Source organism: Populus euphratica, unplaced genomic scaffold (assembly GCF_000495115.2).
Source record: "Populus euphratica unplaced genomic scaffold, PopEup_1.0 scaffold27.1, whole genome shotgun sequence".
In the NCBI taxonomy this organism is placed as follows: domain Eukaryota; kingdom Viridiplantae; phylum Streptophyta; class Magnoliopsida; order Malpighiales; family Salicaceae; genus Populus; species Populus euphratica.
In genome coordinates, this window is record NW_011499899.1 from 771535 (window position 1) to 788443 (window position 16909).

A 16909-nucleotide genomic window follows, 5' to 3' on the forward strand; every position below is an offset into this window, starting at 1 on the left:
AATTGCAATTCAAAAATTCATCCATAAACAAAATTATAATAATTGTTTAAGGGGTTTGGGTTCTCTTCTTACAGAGAATAAGGTGGAAGAAGGAAGATGAGAGGAGGGCTGGAGCAAAATGATGGCAGGTGGGATGACCAGACGCTAGTAAAGGTAGAAAGGATGGGGAAGATGACAAGGTTTGGGAAGTCTGGAAAACACAAGTGTTTATCTGTGTTTGCAACTAAGAAGAAAGCAGCTTGAAGTTACTCTTTTTGTTATTCTTGTAGTTTAAATGTAAATAATAAAAAATTTATAAATAAAAATTTATATTTAGAATGGAATCAAATGATTTATTTTTATGGTTTGTTTCCAAAACAAAATAGCCATAAAAACAAACTTTAATGTGGTAAGGTTTTTTATAAAAACAATCAATTAAAAGTTGATTTATTTTTGACTTGGCTGATATAATGGATTAATTTATAATTTGGTTGATCAGTAAAAATTTAATTTAATTTTTTATTTAAAATAATTTAAAATAATATTATTTAATTTTTTATTTAAAATAATTTAAAATAATATTATTTATTTTTTAAAAAAAAAAAATTGATTGAGTCTAGATTAGGTTAACTTATTTAGCTTATAATACTGGCCTCGAGTCATAGACCAATCTGATTTTAATTGTAAGGCCTATTTGTTTATCATGGTTAAATAATAAACTAAAAAATAATTTATTGATATTTTAGTTTTTTTTTAATTTATTAAAAAATAAAAATTAAATATAATATATTAAAAGATGATTAAATTGAAGGAAAAAAATTTAATTTTATAAATTATTTCAAATAAAATAAATAATAATCAAAATATTAGAAACCAAATCTGATGGATAATAAATTTTAATTAAAAAATTAAAATTAAAATTAAAATTAAAATTAATATAAAAATCAAATTAAATTAGATTCTAAATGATTAAATTAAAAAAATAAAAATAAAATATATAATAAATATTAATAATTAAATTTGATATAATTAAAAAATAATAATATATTTTTAGTTTTTCATATCTTATTAAAAATAATTTTTTTAAATAAAAAAATATTTTCTGAGAATTAAATCAAATTTTCTTTAAATTTAAAAATATTTTTAATTAATAAACTCTTTAAATAGGAAACAAACACAAGAAAAACAAGGAGGAGCCGAAAATCACTATCCATCGAACAAAACAAACGGTATCGAAGTGTCATAATTGCAACTCAAAGTTTTAAATTCAAAAACTCAATTCCAATTATTTATTTATTTTGAAAAAAGGGCCCGCGGTTAAAGAGTAAAGAGCGGGCGCCCTCAAAAGTCAAAACATGGCCACAAACAGTTGGCACCAGCTGGATGGCACCACAAAGGCAATCGAAGACACCCTGTCCAACAAACGGGCAGCTAGGGCAGCTCTAACCTGCCGCCATAAACAATGACTTATAGCCTCGAAAAGAACCATGTGCAAACTGTCTTTCAGGGCAGCCTGCCCGTAACACCCCCTTCTGTCTCCTCCCAACAACTATATAAAGTATTCACCATCCCTAAGCAAGTCATCCGACGCCCACCACCCATTGTCTGAAATCTTGCATATTCTCTTCTGCCTCCACGCCTCTGTTTTTTCCAGCAACAACGTTTTTCACAATGGAGGCATTGAAGATGAGAGTGTTTTTGGCTATCGTGGTTGTGCTCATGGCTGTTTCAGCCGTCCAAAATGTAGCAGCAGCGGATGCCCCAGCACCTAGCCCTACCTCCGATGCCACCACCTTTGTGCCGGCTGTTCTTGCTTCTCTCGTTGCTCTTGCATTTGGGCAGCTGCTTTTCTAAATGTGAGATTGATGCATCTTTTTTCTCTTTTCCTCGCCTTTTGATTTATTTGTTTGAAGCCCTTTTGCCCCAAATGGTGTAGGGACTTGTTAGGGTGTTACATGCATGGATGAGAATCGAGTGGCAAAAGGGCTTGAGGGTGTTTTTTGTTGGACTTTTTCATTATTTTTCTTCCTCTTCATGACCATTTTGGTCAAACATATTCATATTGTTGTAACTAATTATTACCTTGTATTATAATTAATGTGATTTGTTTGTTTGTGCCATCATTTTTTTGTTGTTGTACTCCTTTTGTTATATATATATATATATATACTTGTTCTTGTACTCCTTTGTTATATATATATATAGGCTGTACACTTAAAATTTGTGCGAAATTATTATTATTATTATTTACTTCTTATTAAATGATGAGCACGTCTTCTCCAGGACTGAGTTTTATTCCTACGTTGAAATACATAGAAAAGCCCTCATTTTTACGGTTTTTGAATCAGAAGGATATTACACCAAAAAAATAAAATGATAAAAGGTATGAAACATGTACAGCTAGCAAGTGAAAAACCAAGTAAATTTAATAAAATATGTAATAATGAACTCTCCCAACTTATGGTACGCCTCTCAATATTTGTTCCATAATGGGTTTTCTACCATTATAAAATGGAAGGGCCAGAGCCAACCATACATTTATTTTTGTGATTTATAAGGTATTTTTAAAAATATTTAAATGTTTTTATAATTTTGTTTTGATATATTGTATAAAAAATATTATTTTAAAATAATTTTTATTATGACTCCAATACTAAGGGTCTTTTTTAAATTGTGATGGTAGTTGTAGTTTAAAATGGTTTTTATTTAAAAATATAGTAAAATAATTTTTTATTTTAAAAAAATTATTTTACTATTACCAAATCAAAATGATATAAAAATATTAAAAAAATTATTTTAAATAAAAAAATTAAATTTTTTGAAAATATAAATTGTACCCCTATGTCAAATATACTGTAGATTACAAATAAACAAGAAATGCCTAAATATTAACAAATTAAAATGATTTGAAAATATTAAAATAAAATTATTTGAAATAAAAAATTAGATTTTTTTAAAATATAAACTGTACCCCTATGTCAAATATACTCTAGATTACAAATCAACAAGAAATGCCTATCTTTGTCGTTAGCGACCAGGGAACTTGAATTGCAAAAACTGAGTTTTTTTTTTTAAAAAAAGCGACCAGGGAACTTGAATTGCAAAAACTTAGTTTAAAAAAGAAAGATCCTTGAAAGAATAAATCTTGGATGTACATTTCCAGCTCAACTAACATTTTTATATTCATCGAGAAGTCTTCTTGATGTCATTTAACTTCGAAGCAAGATCGCTGGAGCAATGATCTTCTGTTTTATTTATAGTTTGTTAAGCCAGCCAGCTAGTTCATATGAATCTTTCGTAATCTCCATTATTGATTCTTCCATGTGATGTTCGTATTCGTTAATCTATTTTAACATCTCATGTTTTTAAATAATTGTTGTTCTTATATATATATATAGGCAGGGAAATGACGTTGGGATTCCCTCCCTATGTAATGCCACTCCTCCAATGATGAAACAATCCTACAAATTAGACAGGAGAGATTGGCACTGGTTATGCCAACGCAGAGTTGAACGTTCAATGGTTAATTCTCTTCTCGAAACTTTTTTTTTTTTAAAAATAAGAATCCATGCCATTTTAACTTGTTTTAGAGCTTCTTCGTTTTTATATTTTTAAAATATTTTAAAATATAATATCTTTTAAATATGTTAATATCAAAAATAAATTAAAAAAATATTTTAAGACATTTTCAAATAAAAATACTTTAAAAAAATAGTCATTGTAACAATATCAAACAAAATTTTAGATTCCAGACAATATTATAGTTGCCCGGGACAAAAAAATAAAGATGATGCTCTTTGTCTTGAAACAAATCTTGAGATGGCTTTTGACAGAGTTGAATGGGGGTCTTGGAACGGATTCTAGTGGACTTTGGTTTTCCTGAGCACAATATAAAGCTTATTAAGTAGCCTGCTGAAACAGTTGGGGTTTCCCACCTCCCTCGTGATTTGCATGAATAGTGAAGGTGATGATTTTTTTTTAAATTTTATTATTTAATATTTGTTAATTTTAAATTAAGTTATCACAATATAAATAAATATTTCAATATTTTATTAGTGTTAAATTTAGCAAACATTTGTTTTTATTACTATATCATTGATAATTAATAATATATTAAAAAAATTGAGGTTTTTTATCTTTTTGCTTGCTTCATTGTTCACATGAATTGTGAAAGGGATGATTTTTTTAAATATTTTTTAGTTTTTATATATATATATATATGTTAGTAACTTAATTTTTAATTCTTGATAATAGTGAATCATCATCGACAAAAAATAAAAAAAATAATTTTAAATAAGATTATTTTAAATAAGATTATTTGGTTATGACAATAATTGAAGTTGATAAATACAAAGCTTATCAAAGTAATGAATAATATGGTTCGTTTAAGAACCAAAATGACCTGTCATTGAGATGGATCGAGTCATAAAAATTAGAAAGAACAATGTTTATGATACGAGCTAAGAGAATCTATAGTTGAATATATGTGTGTGTAAAGGCTAATGATTTTAATGATAGGTTTTGGCCATATAGAAACCAAAGATCCAAGAGAGTTTAACTGCTCGAGCAATTTTTTTCCATACAAGGGTAAATAGAAAGGATGGGTTTTAGGATGACTTAGATAAAGATTTGAAAAGTATTAAGATGAAGATTTTAGCTTTTCAAGGCAAAAATAATTTGAAAGCTTATTTAAAATAAAAAAAAAATAAAGTTAATTTCTTACTATCACCATTACTATAAAATAAAAAAAATAAAACTTGTTGTTATTGAGTTTACTAACTATATTACCATTTGATGGAAACAACTTATTTTAAAAAGAAGAAATAATGAAGAGAGACCCATAGAGATTTAAGATAAAATGAAAATGCTGATGAAAAAAACGGTTGTTCCTTGTTATTATTACAAGTAGCTATATCAAATATTGTAGTCTTTGTCTGAAGATTTTAAGAATATGTGGGATCACCACAAAAAAATAAAAAATTATATCATTAGAGCTAATGATATAGATAACAGAGAAGTTATAATAGAAAGGTTCTTAAATAGATTGAATAAAAAGATAGCTAATATGATTGAATTGTAACACTATATTGAGTTTAAAGATATGGTGTGTATAACTATAAAAATAGAGAGGCACTTGAAAATAAAAAAATAGTACTTATTAATAAGATAATTCTAATTCCTTTTCAACTTAAATGCTAAATTATAGGAGAGAGAGAGAGTTGTCATGTTAAAATCAAATATTATACACAACAAAACTAAAACATTTAAGCTTCAATGAAAAATTAGACTACTAAAACAAAAGGTAAAGTCAATATTTCATTTAATCATAACCATGATATTTATTTAGTATTTCAAGTATTTAAATAATAAACATATAACTTCACAATATCCAAATAAAATAATTATAATTATATAAAAATAATAAATTCAACGATGATGAAATATTATAACTTAAGAACTGTAATAATGTCATGTATTTAGCTGTGAGAAAAATCTTGATGATTAGAAAAATACTTAATATTCATATTAAAAAAGGATGATATAAGGTAACAAAGAGAGAGCATATTTCACATTAAATGTAACATAAATAACAAAATATATAATATAATTATTGATAATAAAAATTGTGTTAATGCTTTTAGTAATATACTTGTAAAAAAATCAAACCTGAATATTATTAAATATTATATAGTTGAATGATTGTCAAGAAACAAGAGTTACTAGAGTTACTAAGAGTGAATAGTGACCCTAAGACCTATTTTGTCTTGTTTATAATTAATTTAAATGGATCAAAATCTAATTATTTATTATTATCCTTTTGAATTCAACACTTTTATTATAAAAGTAAAGATTAAATCATGTTATTGAGTATAAATTTCATATCTCTATCTTAAATTTTAATAGTTATTTACCTTTGATAATAAAAACTCATATATCAATTTAAATAAATTTTTAGCCCGTGTACATGAGAGGTATATTTAATTGGACATTTCACCCTAGATGTGATGTTATGTTCCACCTTAAATGTGATGTTGTAGGGTGATTTTAATCTTTTTTTGGTATAATTAATTTCTTACTTAGAATCTTTAAATATTAATTAGAGTTTATAATTACTATAAAATTAAATGGTGATTTTTTTATATTTTTTGTTGATATATCCTTATAAAAATTATTATTATATTTATAAAATCATCAATTACATCATATTTTTAAATGAGATTGGATTTTTTACGGCCATATAAAAAAATATTATTTTTTTAATTTTTATTAAAACTTGATTTTTACACTTTTAATTAGTTTTTACTTATAAAAGCACGTTACGAATAGGAAAAATATTCCCTAAAATTTTTTATAAGAAAATAAGAATTTTACCTTCAAAAATATTTTTTTTACTCTTTATTGAATTACTAAGATTTTTTAAAATATTTATTTCAATTATCTTGGACTTTATTAAAAGCAACTTTGTTAATGCAGAGACAATTTACATAAAATAAGAAATATAAATATAATATCCATGTTTTTTTTTTGTATTTTAAAATTACTTTTAAAAAAATTAAATTTTATTTATTGTTTTAGATCATTTTGATATACTAATATAAAAAATAGTTTTTGATTTGATATATTAATATAAAAAATAGTTTTTTAAAAATTAAATATTACTTTAATATATTTTTAAATAAAATATATTTTAAAAAAATTGCTGTTATAATTTCAAAAACTCCTGTATCCTATTCAGTATTTAAATATTTCAAACTGAATATTTATTTTAATGGCAATGAGGAATTGTGCAGGACTAAAACCTAAATGACAAGCTTAAAGGGCATGTTTGTAATTCTAATATTCCAGAAGAAACCCTAAATCCCCATCCTTAAAAGCCTAGCCCGAACTCCGTCTCTCTTAGTGCACTCCTCCTTCCATTTCAATGACAGATTCATGTCTTCAATTTCCACTGCCTCTTCGAGTAGCCATATGAATTGAGAAACAATTTCATAACTGGCTTAGTTAGGAGGCAGAAATCAAATTTGATCGAAAGATGTTTTGTCTTCGGTCGTTTCAATCAAAGGCCCTTTTGAGGGGACAATTTTGCTCTTTTCACTACCAGTTGTCCTCCAAGCAGCCCTTGACATTCCTTAATTTATTTCATCTCTTAATTTTCATTGTAATATTGCCTCCGAATAACCAGAAGGTCTCTTAACAAGACAATACCGTCTGGTTCAGACAGAGGCGTACAACAATCTGGATCTCTTTTGAGAGGGTACGGAACTTCTATTTCTGTGTTCCTTTTATAGTTTGGATTCGAATATTTATTGATTTTTTTTTCTAGTTTTGAGATTGAGAGGGTTAATTGATTCCAAGAGGGATTAAATTATTAGCCTCTCAAAATCAAAGGGTATTCAGAATACGAGATGCCCCATTTGGTCTCGCCCGAGGCTGATAATAAGAGTTTTCCTGAGTCAGTTTGAGTGAAAGGAGCATTGTCTTCTCTGCTCCTTACTTTTAGGTGAATTCAGACATGTATAGATGCATCCTTTTATGTTGGAATGTTGGGTCTAAATTCACTATCCTGCAAAGTAAATCCATGAATGCTGGATTTAGTTTAGCGCATACGGTTTGATTGTTGATGTTGTGCATGTTTATTGGGTGGGCCGATGATGATATCAGTCACCAAACCATCTTTCGGGACTGAATGACTCGAATGAGTCTTGCTGACAGACATTTTCTGCAATTCTGAGGCCTTGATACCCCTTTGTTACATTTAACTTGTCATCTTGTGCTATTGTTTTGGTTAAAATTTCTTTCTATGAAAACGCAGATCGGGCGAGGGATTTCCCTTTCCATCAATGGCTGTGAATGGATATAATTTACATTCGATGTGAAAGCGCAACCTTTTGCCTTCTCACCTTGCTAGAGATATCCACAAATGGCGTGAAAAACCTCAAATCTATCGTTGTAAGTGATTGAAAGGACAAACAACACCTAGCTGAACTCTCCTGATCGAATGAAATCTGTGGATACAAAAATAATCATTTTCATAAGTGGAATTGGTGTGAATTGAATTTTTTTTTTCTACAATTGAAATCCAGTTTTTTTGTCTCCTTTTTTTTCCCTCTTAAATCAGAAATCAGAGATTGAAAAATAAAAATAAAATATTTTGTTTACCACAATTGAGTTTTTGAAATATTAAGGAACCAAAAAATTATAGTTTAGAAAATAAAAGGATAAAAGTGAACTTTTGTATAATGTTTTAAAATGTTACCCTTTTTCTCTTTGTTGTACACTTTGGTCCCCTTAGTTTCAATATTACTCATACTTGCCAATACTTGATAAAATTAAAGAAAAATAAAGTTTGAGGATCAAATTTAAAAGAAATATCACCATAAATTTCTACAATAAAAACACCATGCTTTTTAGTTTCTTTCTAATAAAATACCCTTTCATGCTTGAGCAATTTTATGTCCATCCAGTGGGCGTATTTTATATCAGAATAAACATTGTCGTTTTTGTTGTTAGCAAAGTTTCAATCATATGGTAGCAACATGCTTGCTCGAGATTATCCAAAAGACATGCTACTTATGACTTATCTATTTGTATTCCATATATAATAGTAAGATTATTAACTTGTCATATTGTTTTAGGCGCAAAGAAAAGGACAAAATGAGACGGGTCCCTTATAGAATTTGTGTATATAAAAAAATATTAAAACATTAAGGCCTCGAGAATTTTTAAACAACCTTTAATGTTTAGAATATGATAAGTATGAAAGATGGAGGGAAATTTTAAAAAAAAATTGAGTAAAATAAGATTTACAAAGATTTTCTTATCATAACGAAACTTTAAGGATTTTTGTGTAATCTTTAATGTTTTGAGAATTAAAAATATATATAAAACTAGAAGAAGGGACAAAAAATCAAGTATATTTATATCAATTTATTAAAAATTTATAAAAAATACATATTTCAAGAGATTTGTTTTCCTGTATTTTCAAGCTTTAGCATTTTGGTTAATAATGTAATAATTATTAAAAATTTAAATGGATTGTATAGTTGTTAATACGATGATTATTAAAAATTTAAATAATTATTAATTTTATAACTTACATGATTAATCAAAATATATACAAAGGAATATAATAATTTTTTTTAATAAAAAAAATTGTTATATCCGTACAAAACTTGATAGAGAAGGATTGAGAAGGGAAAATAAAGTAACGAAAGCTACAAACATGAAATAAATAAATAGTATACATTTCATCATTAAGGATTGAAAACTTTTCAATTCCATAAAATAAGTTGAAACTCAATGAAAAGTTAACGCACAAAACAGTAGAATCCAACAAAGAAGCATTATCAAATTAAAGTTTTTGCATTAATTTCAACGAACCACTCCTTTGTATAGCACTGTATAAAAGAATATTGAAAATATTGTTCTACACAATATTATGAAATAAAACTCATACCAAATTATAGCCGTAGATGTTCAAAGAAAGTGTTATAGCCCAAAAAAAAAAAAAAAACAGATTAGGTTTCTAAAACAAAAAAAAAATATAACACAAGTCATGAAGTTGATTATTACTTTAAAATACATATTGAATATTTAATATGAAAAGTTAAAACCATACACGATTTAAAATTTAACATGAATCTTTTAGTTGATTATTACTTTAATCTAACACAAGTCGTTGATTTTAATTTAAGATGCCTATTGAATTTTTTTCATAAGATGTAAAAGTTAAAAAATCAATAAAGTCACATCTTATACTACATCAACCCACGTCAAAGTTTTTCAAGGTGTTTAAAGTTTATGATAATATAAGAATTGAATTATACATCATTTAAACCATTATTACATTTAGATTAAACCTTTTTTCATGATAAATTTAAAAAATAAAGGAATGCAATAGTATTTCATTCAAAAATCAAGAATAATTAATAATTTAAATGATATGCATAAATAAAATATTATATATATTAATTTTTTTTATTAATTTCTTATTTTAGTTTGAGGATATAAATTTTATAAATTCACTATCAATCAATAAAACATTCAAACATTAATATCTAATTGAAAACGAAAACCACTAGACAATTAATTATATACATAATCAAAATTATATCAACTCCGACATCCCTCCATTTCCTTTCCTTTAATTGTCATTTTCCCTTTGTCTTTGCTTTAGTTTCTAGTTAAAGTGTTTTCTATTAATTCATTTTTGGGACATTTTAAATCTTAGATCTAAAATCTCATTGTGGGTTTAAGTTTTTGCTATTTAAAGATCATGTGTTTGAAGATGATATATCAAAGTTGAAGCATGATATGATGTCTTGTTGGAGAACAAATTAACAAAATTTGTATCTTTTAAACTGCCAAAGCAACCACGATTCTTGCAAAAAATTTGATGGTACTAAAAGAATTAAAAAATAGACACAAAGAAAAAAAAAACTCATAATGATTTAATAATAATAATAATAATAATAATAATAATAATATCTTCAATTAGAATTCCTATATATATATATATATATATAATGCTACTAGTTATTTTCAAATCATATAAAATATTTCTTATGTGATTATATTAGAATTTTATTATCTAAAATATATGTTTAGAACTATAGATTATATTTTAAAATATTTTTTATTTTAAATTAAAATAATATTTTTTTAAAATTATTTTTAATATTAGTATATTAAAATGATGTAAAAATATTAAAAAAATATTAATTTAAAAAAATAAAAAATTTAATTTTTTTAATTTTTTAAAAATATAAAAACAAACAAATGTAATAAGACTTGAGTATCTTGCACCAATCTTGTCTGCTAAAGCATTCACTTTCTCAAGTGGGACACGACTCCATAAATCTCGCTTGCTTGGATTGCTGTGTTGTTCAATCGGTCATTTTCATTTCTTTTTCACAAATATCTTAAAGAGCCTGCAAGAGAAATCTCATTGGATGGCAATGAGGTGCATCTCTCAAGCTTAATCCGTGACGGCCATTTGGCCCGCAGGTGTATTATATTCAAAGATTAAAACCACCTACAGCAGTCTCCATTTCAGAACAAACAAGGACAATTAGCCATTCAGGGTAAGAGCTTTCTGACAAGTGACAACGGAGGCCAACTAGCAAATAAAAAACGATTCTATCAGTTGACTGCATCCACACTCATCCTCGTCTGCACATACATGGAATTGCTCTGGTTACTTGTTCAAGGCATTCCCATCATTAATTAAGTATATTGCTTGAGTAGCAGCAGAAAACTAGCTATTTGGGTCACTCCCAATACAAACTTTCAGCTAGTGCTGTAATCACACGTACAAGAAACCAGCATTTAACTAGTGGCTCATCCACAGGGATCTCAGATATATACAGGATTCACTGGAATCTATTATCCACACAGATCGCATATTGTTAATGTATAAAATATGGAGACCACCCTATGGGGCTATGTATATAAAACATTCTGTCAACTTGCTTAGTAACCACAATTGACGCAGGGGAGCAACTGGGATTTTTGCCTCAGATACCACCATGGTAATCACCATAGGTAATGTGAGCTCTAGCAATAGGTGCTCCTCTTGCGACTGAAATTGCTCCATTCAATTTTGTTGCACGGTGAACCACTTGCTCAATCCTCTGTGACCACAGTTGTGAGTGCATGCTATAGATTAAGAATCCCCAAAATGAAGAAAAATCTTAGTTCATAAAAGACATGAGAAATAAAATGGGGTAATTAGGGGTATTTTCATACATGACACTCCTCATAAATGTATACTCTGTTTTGTTCTGTGATTATTCCATAGATATCAGAAAGTGATCTTGTCATATCAAGGCCATAGGCATACCCTGCTAACTAATCACATTTCCCCCTTGATTGCAGTACTTTAAATTCAAATCCCTCTTTAAAAAACTATGCCAGCACAAAGAGAGAGGGAGAAAAAATGTCGTATCTACTAGTAAGGATGAGCGTAAATCAAAATGTGATTGAAATACAAATGACTGATCATGCTACATTTGATTACTTATTTTCAAGTTCTGTGATCTAAAATATCTAGTACTACATTGAAAACAATATCAAGAAATCAACCGTATGATCCATGCACAATTGGCATATGCACAAATATATATGCTTGATTGAGAAATAAAATACTGTGTCAAATTAAAAAACAAAGAAAATCCAAACCTTGTCATCGGTGTAAATCTGGAAGCTCGGCTTTTGTTTCTGTTGTTGCTGCTTGTTTGTCTGGTGACTCCCAAAGATGAAAATACAGATGGTAGCAGCAGCAACACCAAAAGAGCAAATAGCACCAATCCCAGTTAAGCTCAACTTCCATAAATTCAAGCCACCACCACCCTCCTCCCATGTCACCTCCCCTTTTGTACCACTTTCTTTTCCAGTGCTCTTGATCCTTGGAGAACAAATCTTGGTGGCATCCAATTCCTGATCACCTTCATAGCCCTGATGATCACTTTGGTCTTCAAATTTAAAAGTAGCACCAGCATCAATTTGAGGAGGCACAAAGCCACCCTTACTGCTAGAGGACTTTGGAGAGTCCATTTTCATGTCGACAAATTCGTTTTCCTTCATTTTCTTGAAGAAAACTTGAGAAACTGAGTCTTGATCAGCTTCTTTGACTACTGGCATTATCACAGAAGGAACCGCAGCACCTTGGTCAATAGGTACCACGGAGATCACTTCTTTGTTTGAGATCACATGACCTTCTGGGACATCCTTGCCAGCTGTTGTTGTTGGCTCCAACTGAATTGGAACCGGGACGAGTTGATTAGGTACTAGCCTAGAATGTTTCGGTGGTGATGATGGGCACATGAAGTAGTTCATGTTGACCATGCTCTTGGGACGACGAGGACTACTACGTTTGCTTGCCCCAAAGGTCTTCTTTTCACCATCTTCATGGTAATCAATGAACCCATCATGGGGTAGTAGCTCCCACTCTTCAAGATCCATCACATAGAGGGAGAGAAGTTTCTGTTGGAAGTAGAAATAGATAAAAAAAAGAAGAAGGGCTATCTCTAATATATAAGTATATGGGCATGCGTCTTTAAATTTATTTACTATGATGGCTAATTTGTTTTTAGGGGGGAGGGGGGGTTGAGTTACTTGATCAAGCTATCTAGGAAGGTAGGCAAGAAGTGTGGAATCTTCATGATGTGCTAGAAAAGCCAAGGCCACCGTTCCATGGTGTCCTCTTGCTCTGAGTTGGAGCGTGAGCTTGCTCTTTTGGATAGCTATGGTGTCCTCTTGCTCTGAGTTGGAGCGTGAGCTTGCTCTTTTGGATAGCTATGGTGTCCTCTTGCTCTGAGTTGGAGCGTGAGCTTGCTCTTTTGGATAGCTATGGTGTCCTCTTGCTCTGAGTTGGAGCGTGAGCTTGCTCTTTTGGATAGCTATGGTGTCCTCTTGCTCTGAGTTGGAGTGTGAGCTTGCTCTTTTGGATAGCTATGTGATGTTTCGAAGGCTAATCCTTCCCACGGGCGACGAGAAGGCAAGGTGGTGGTCCATCGGACCCACTTTGGAGAATACAATTGCCTTGTTTGATAGGCTTCCTTGATATTTCTTTTCAATTCTATATTGGATTGTTAAATAATTTAATCTACCAAGTTTGGAGAAAAAATGTGCCAACAGTACGTGTTAAAAATATGTTCGTAAGTTCCTCTGAAGAACATTCCTAGAGAGGGAGATGGAGAAGAAAGTCTTTGCTAGAGATTCCTTCGATAGTCTTACTCTCATGGCCATGGAGAGGTAGGGAAGGAAGGAAAGAGAAGGGTGTCGGTTGCTTGGAGAAGTTTGCTTGGAATGAAAGTGATAGGGTAGGTCTTGATCGAAGAGCAGCAAAGATGAAAGTGAAAGCCTCCATACAACTGTCCATAGGCTGGAGCTCTCTTTAATCTTTATTGGCTTTTTGTGTCTTTTTATTAAGTTGTAAAAATTAATAATTTGTAAATTTGATAGTCGTGGAGTGACATATTTGCCTTCCTCGCACGATATTCTGCTGAATCACAAAGGTGGTTGATTCAGATAAGCATCTATAACATTGCTATGACATTGCTTTTGTAATATGTAATTGTATGGTATTACAATAATAGTTGTTTGCAAATATATATTTTATTTAAATTAAGAAAATGTTTTTTTATTTTTTAAAATTTATTTTCAATATTATCATGCCACAATGATTTAAAAATATTATAAAAATAACTTCTTTTATATTTTTTAAAATTTATTTTCAATATTATCATGCCACAATGATTTAAAAATATTATAAAAATAATTTCTTTAAAAAAATCCAAGTTTTTGCCGAGCCATGATGAGTGACCATTGATGCAAGAAAACACAAGAAAGCGTTTTATTTATTTAAAGGGTTAGATTCAAGCAATCTGGCTAATGGTATAGGATCCATTATTTAAAGGGTTAGATTCAAGCAATCTTGCTAATGGTATAGGATCCAATTGTTTTTTATTTTTATTTTTATTTTTAACAAGGAATGCTTATCACCTAGCCAAACTAGGCTACCCAAATCTTATTCCTTCCTCTCTTTTTTAATCCCATCTCTAGATCCTTAAACCTTTCATGAAGTTGTGGGGAAAATTGAAGGAAAAAATGGGGGAGAAAATTGCTAGAAATTTTGAACATCGGATGCTCTTGTATATTCATATATTTTGTGTACATATTAACTAGCAATGATGTTCTAATTATGAAAATTAAACTTTGGCCATCTTTCTTTCAATTTCAATAATGGTATAAGATATCCTCATAAACTAGATGAAGTGGAGTCATTTTATTTATCTTTTGAGTGAAGTTAATTGTATCTCAATATAATACACAGCCCTTAAAGTATAGATTTTATAAAATTCAGGGATTGAAATCCGAAAAAGAAACTTAAGGGGCTTTAGTTGAAAAGATCTAAAAGTTGAGGGGTGCTTGTGTTGATTTGGCTAAGAACAAGAGGGAGACGTGTCGAGTTGAATAAAGGAGGGGGGGGTATTCTTGCCATAAATGCAGAGATTTCTTCGCCGGTGACGGCGAGCACAATCAAAGGGAAAGATGGCCCATGCCGAGCATCAGGTTTCGTCAAAGGGAAAAGGTATTGACTGGAAGGTGGCATGAGGACGCCCCCACCACTGAAATCATGGGGGGCAGGTGCACGACGAGTGGGGACTTCAATAAAGCGATAACGGAGTACTGTGCAGCTTTAACAGTCGTAGTTTTTTTCAAATCCCCGCATCCAAGAAAAATAAATAAATAAATAAAACACTGCATAAAGACTACATTGCTGTTATCACGACTGGAATCTAGATTCATTACTGGTATGCAGACAATGTTTCTTCCCCGTTTCTTACCTGTGCAATATATATATATATATATATATATATATATATATATATAAAGTTTAGATTTATGTTTTTATAAGAAAATTTCACAATGAGATCAAGAATTATTATAAGGTCAGGTTCTTTAAAAAGTTAAAATGCAATGAAAATAAAGCTTTAGAATGTGAGATTATGAGTCATTATACATTGATGACTTCCCTCATCAGTTAGAATCTAAAATTCCAAAGTGTATAAAAACTAACATTATTAGTATGGTTATTTTAAATGACATATTATAGGATTATAATCAAACAAAACAAAAAATATTTTTTAAAGACCCAATTTATATAATTAATCAAATAATGAATTATCAATTCAAAATTACATAATGATTATTAGTTTCAATAAATAATTGTGTTTTATAATATATATATATATATATAAAATTAAAAATAATAATTCATTTCACATTAACAATTCAAATATTTATATTATTCCTCTTGAATATAGAATATTATCCATTTAATTTACTAAAAAGCAAAAGAAATATAAAAGCATATATCAACAAAATCTTACTGGTACCTAACAAGTAAAGTATCAGAATACAAAAAGAAATATATTCAAAAATGACTTATAGCATAAAACTTAAAAGATTACAATTCTAAGATTTAAGACCAAGATGTATTTATAAAAGCAAAACGGGTCTACCTAATTAATCCTAAATATATTTAAATTAACGAATCCTAAAAGAACTAATCAACTTTTTCTGTTATCTACCAATCTATTGAAACCCTTCAAGTCAACTGGTTGATAAAAAATGATCTATCAATCAACTAAATTCAAATAATCTAACTAATCAACCGAGTTAGACAAACCAATTAACCAGTTAATCAAGATTCTAAATTTTCAATCCACTAGTTTCCCCAAAATGACAAATCTCCAAAATTCCTATTAACAATCTCAAATATAAATAATAATTAACCTCGAACATTTAACCTATAACACTTCAATTAATCCATCAACTAAAGTCAAAAACATAAATTTCTAAACTCTAAAACCTCCATAATTTCAAAGTCAAACTAATTACAACAATTATTCACAACCAAAGTGTAAATCTTATATTAGGGGTTTATTTCTTCTAAATCTCATCTTCTTAATTTTTCTTTCTCATCTCTTCTTTCTGTCCCTCTCTTTTGGTTCTGTCTTCTTTTTCTTTTCTATTTATACTTATCAGGTTTTTGTACAATTACCTCGATGTTTCTCATTTATTTATATTTAATAACTACTCTAATCATTTATACTTAATAATTATTATAATGGTATCATTGCTTTTCCTATTAAAATGTTTCTTTTTATGTCAAAACATTACAGCTGAGGTAAAAAGAGAAACTTTAATGGACAATGTACTTAGAAATATTTTCCATCCTTCAGATTAGTATCGATCTCCTAATCAAATCTTGAACCTATTTATAGTTTCCTATTCTTCAAGTGTCTGAATGTAAACTTTGAACTTGCTGACACGACGAAAAGATTGATGTCTTCTCCCAAGTGCAGGAGTGTCGAAGTAATAAATAACCCGGCAAGACCGGGGTCGAACCACACGGAGGTTA

At 29.0% G+C, this 16909-nt stretch overlaps 1 protein-coding gene across 3 annotated transcripts; it reads right to left on the reverse strand.

Annotated features, from left to right (window-relative positions):
- Window positions 1–11214: 11214 nt before the first annotated feature.
- Window positions 11215–13264, reverse strand: LOC105132521 (uncharacterized). 3 transcript variants are annotated; one of them, XM_011036083.1, is made up of 2 exons: window positions 12160–13264; window positions 11215–11618 (listed from the first exon to the last, which is right to left on the reverse strand). In XM_011036083.1, the coding sequence occupies exons 1-2, from the start codon at window positions 12940–12942 to the stop codon at window positions 11496–11498; spliced, it is 906 nt and encodes a 301-aa protein (XP_011034385.1). In that variant the 5' UTR covers window positions 12943–13264; the 3' UTR covers window positions 11215–11495. The 3 variants fall into 3 exon arrangements, with proteins under 3 accessions (XP_011034385.1, XP_011034386.1, XP_011034387.1); XM_011036084.1 differs by having other exon boundaries at window positions 11215–11612; window positions 12160–13262; XM_011036085.1 differs by having other exon boundaries at window positions 11215–11637; window positions 12160–13262.
- Window positions 13265–16909: the final 3645 nt, after the last annotated feature.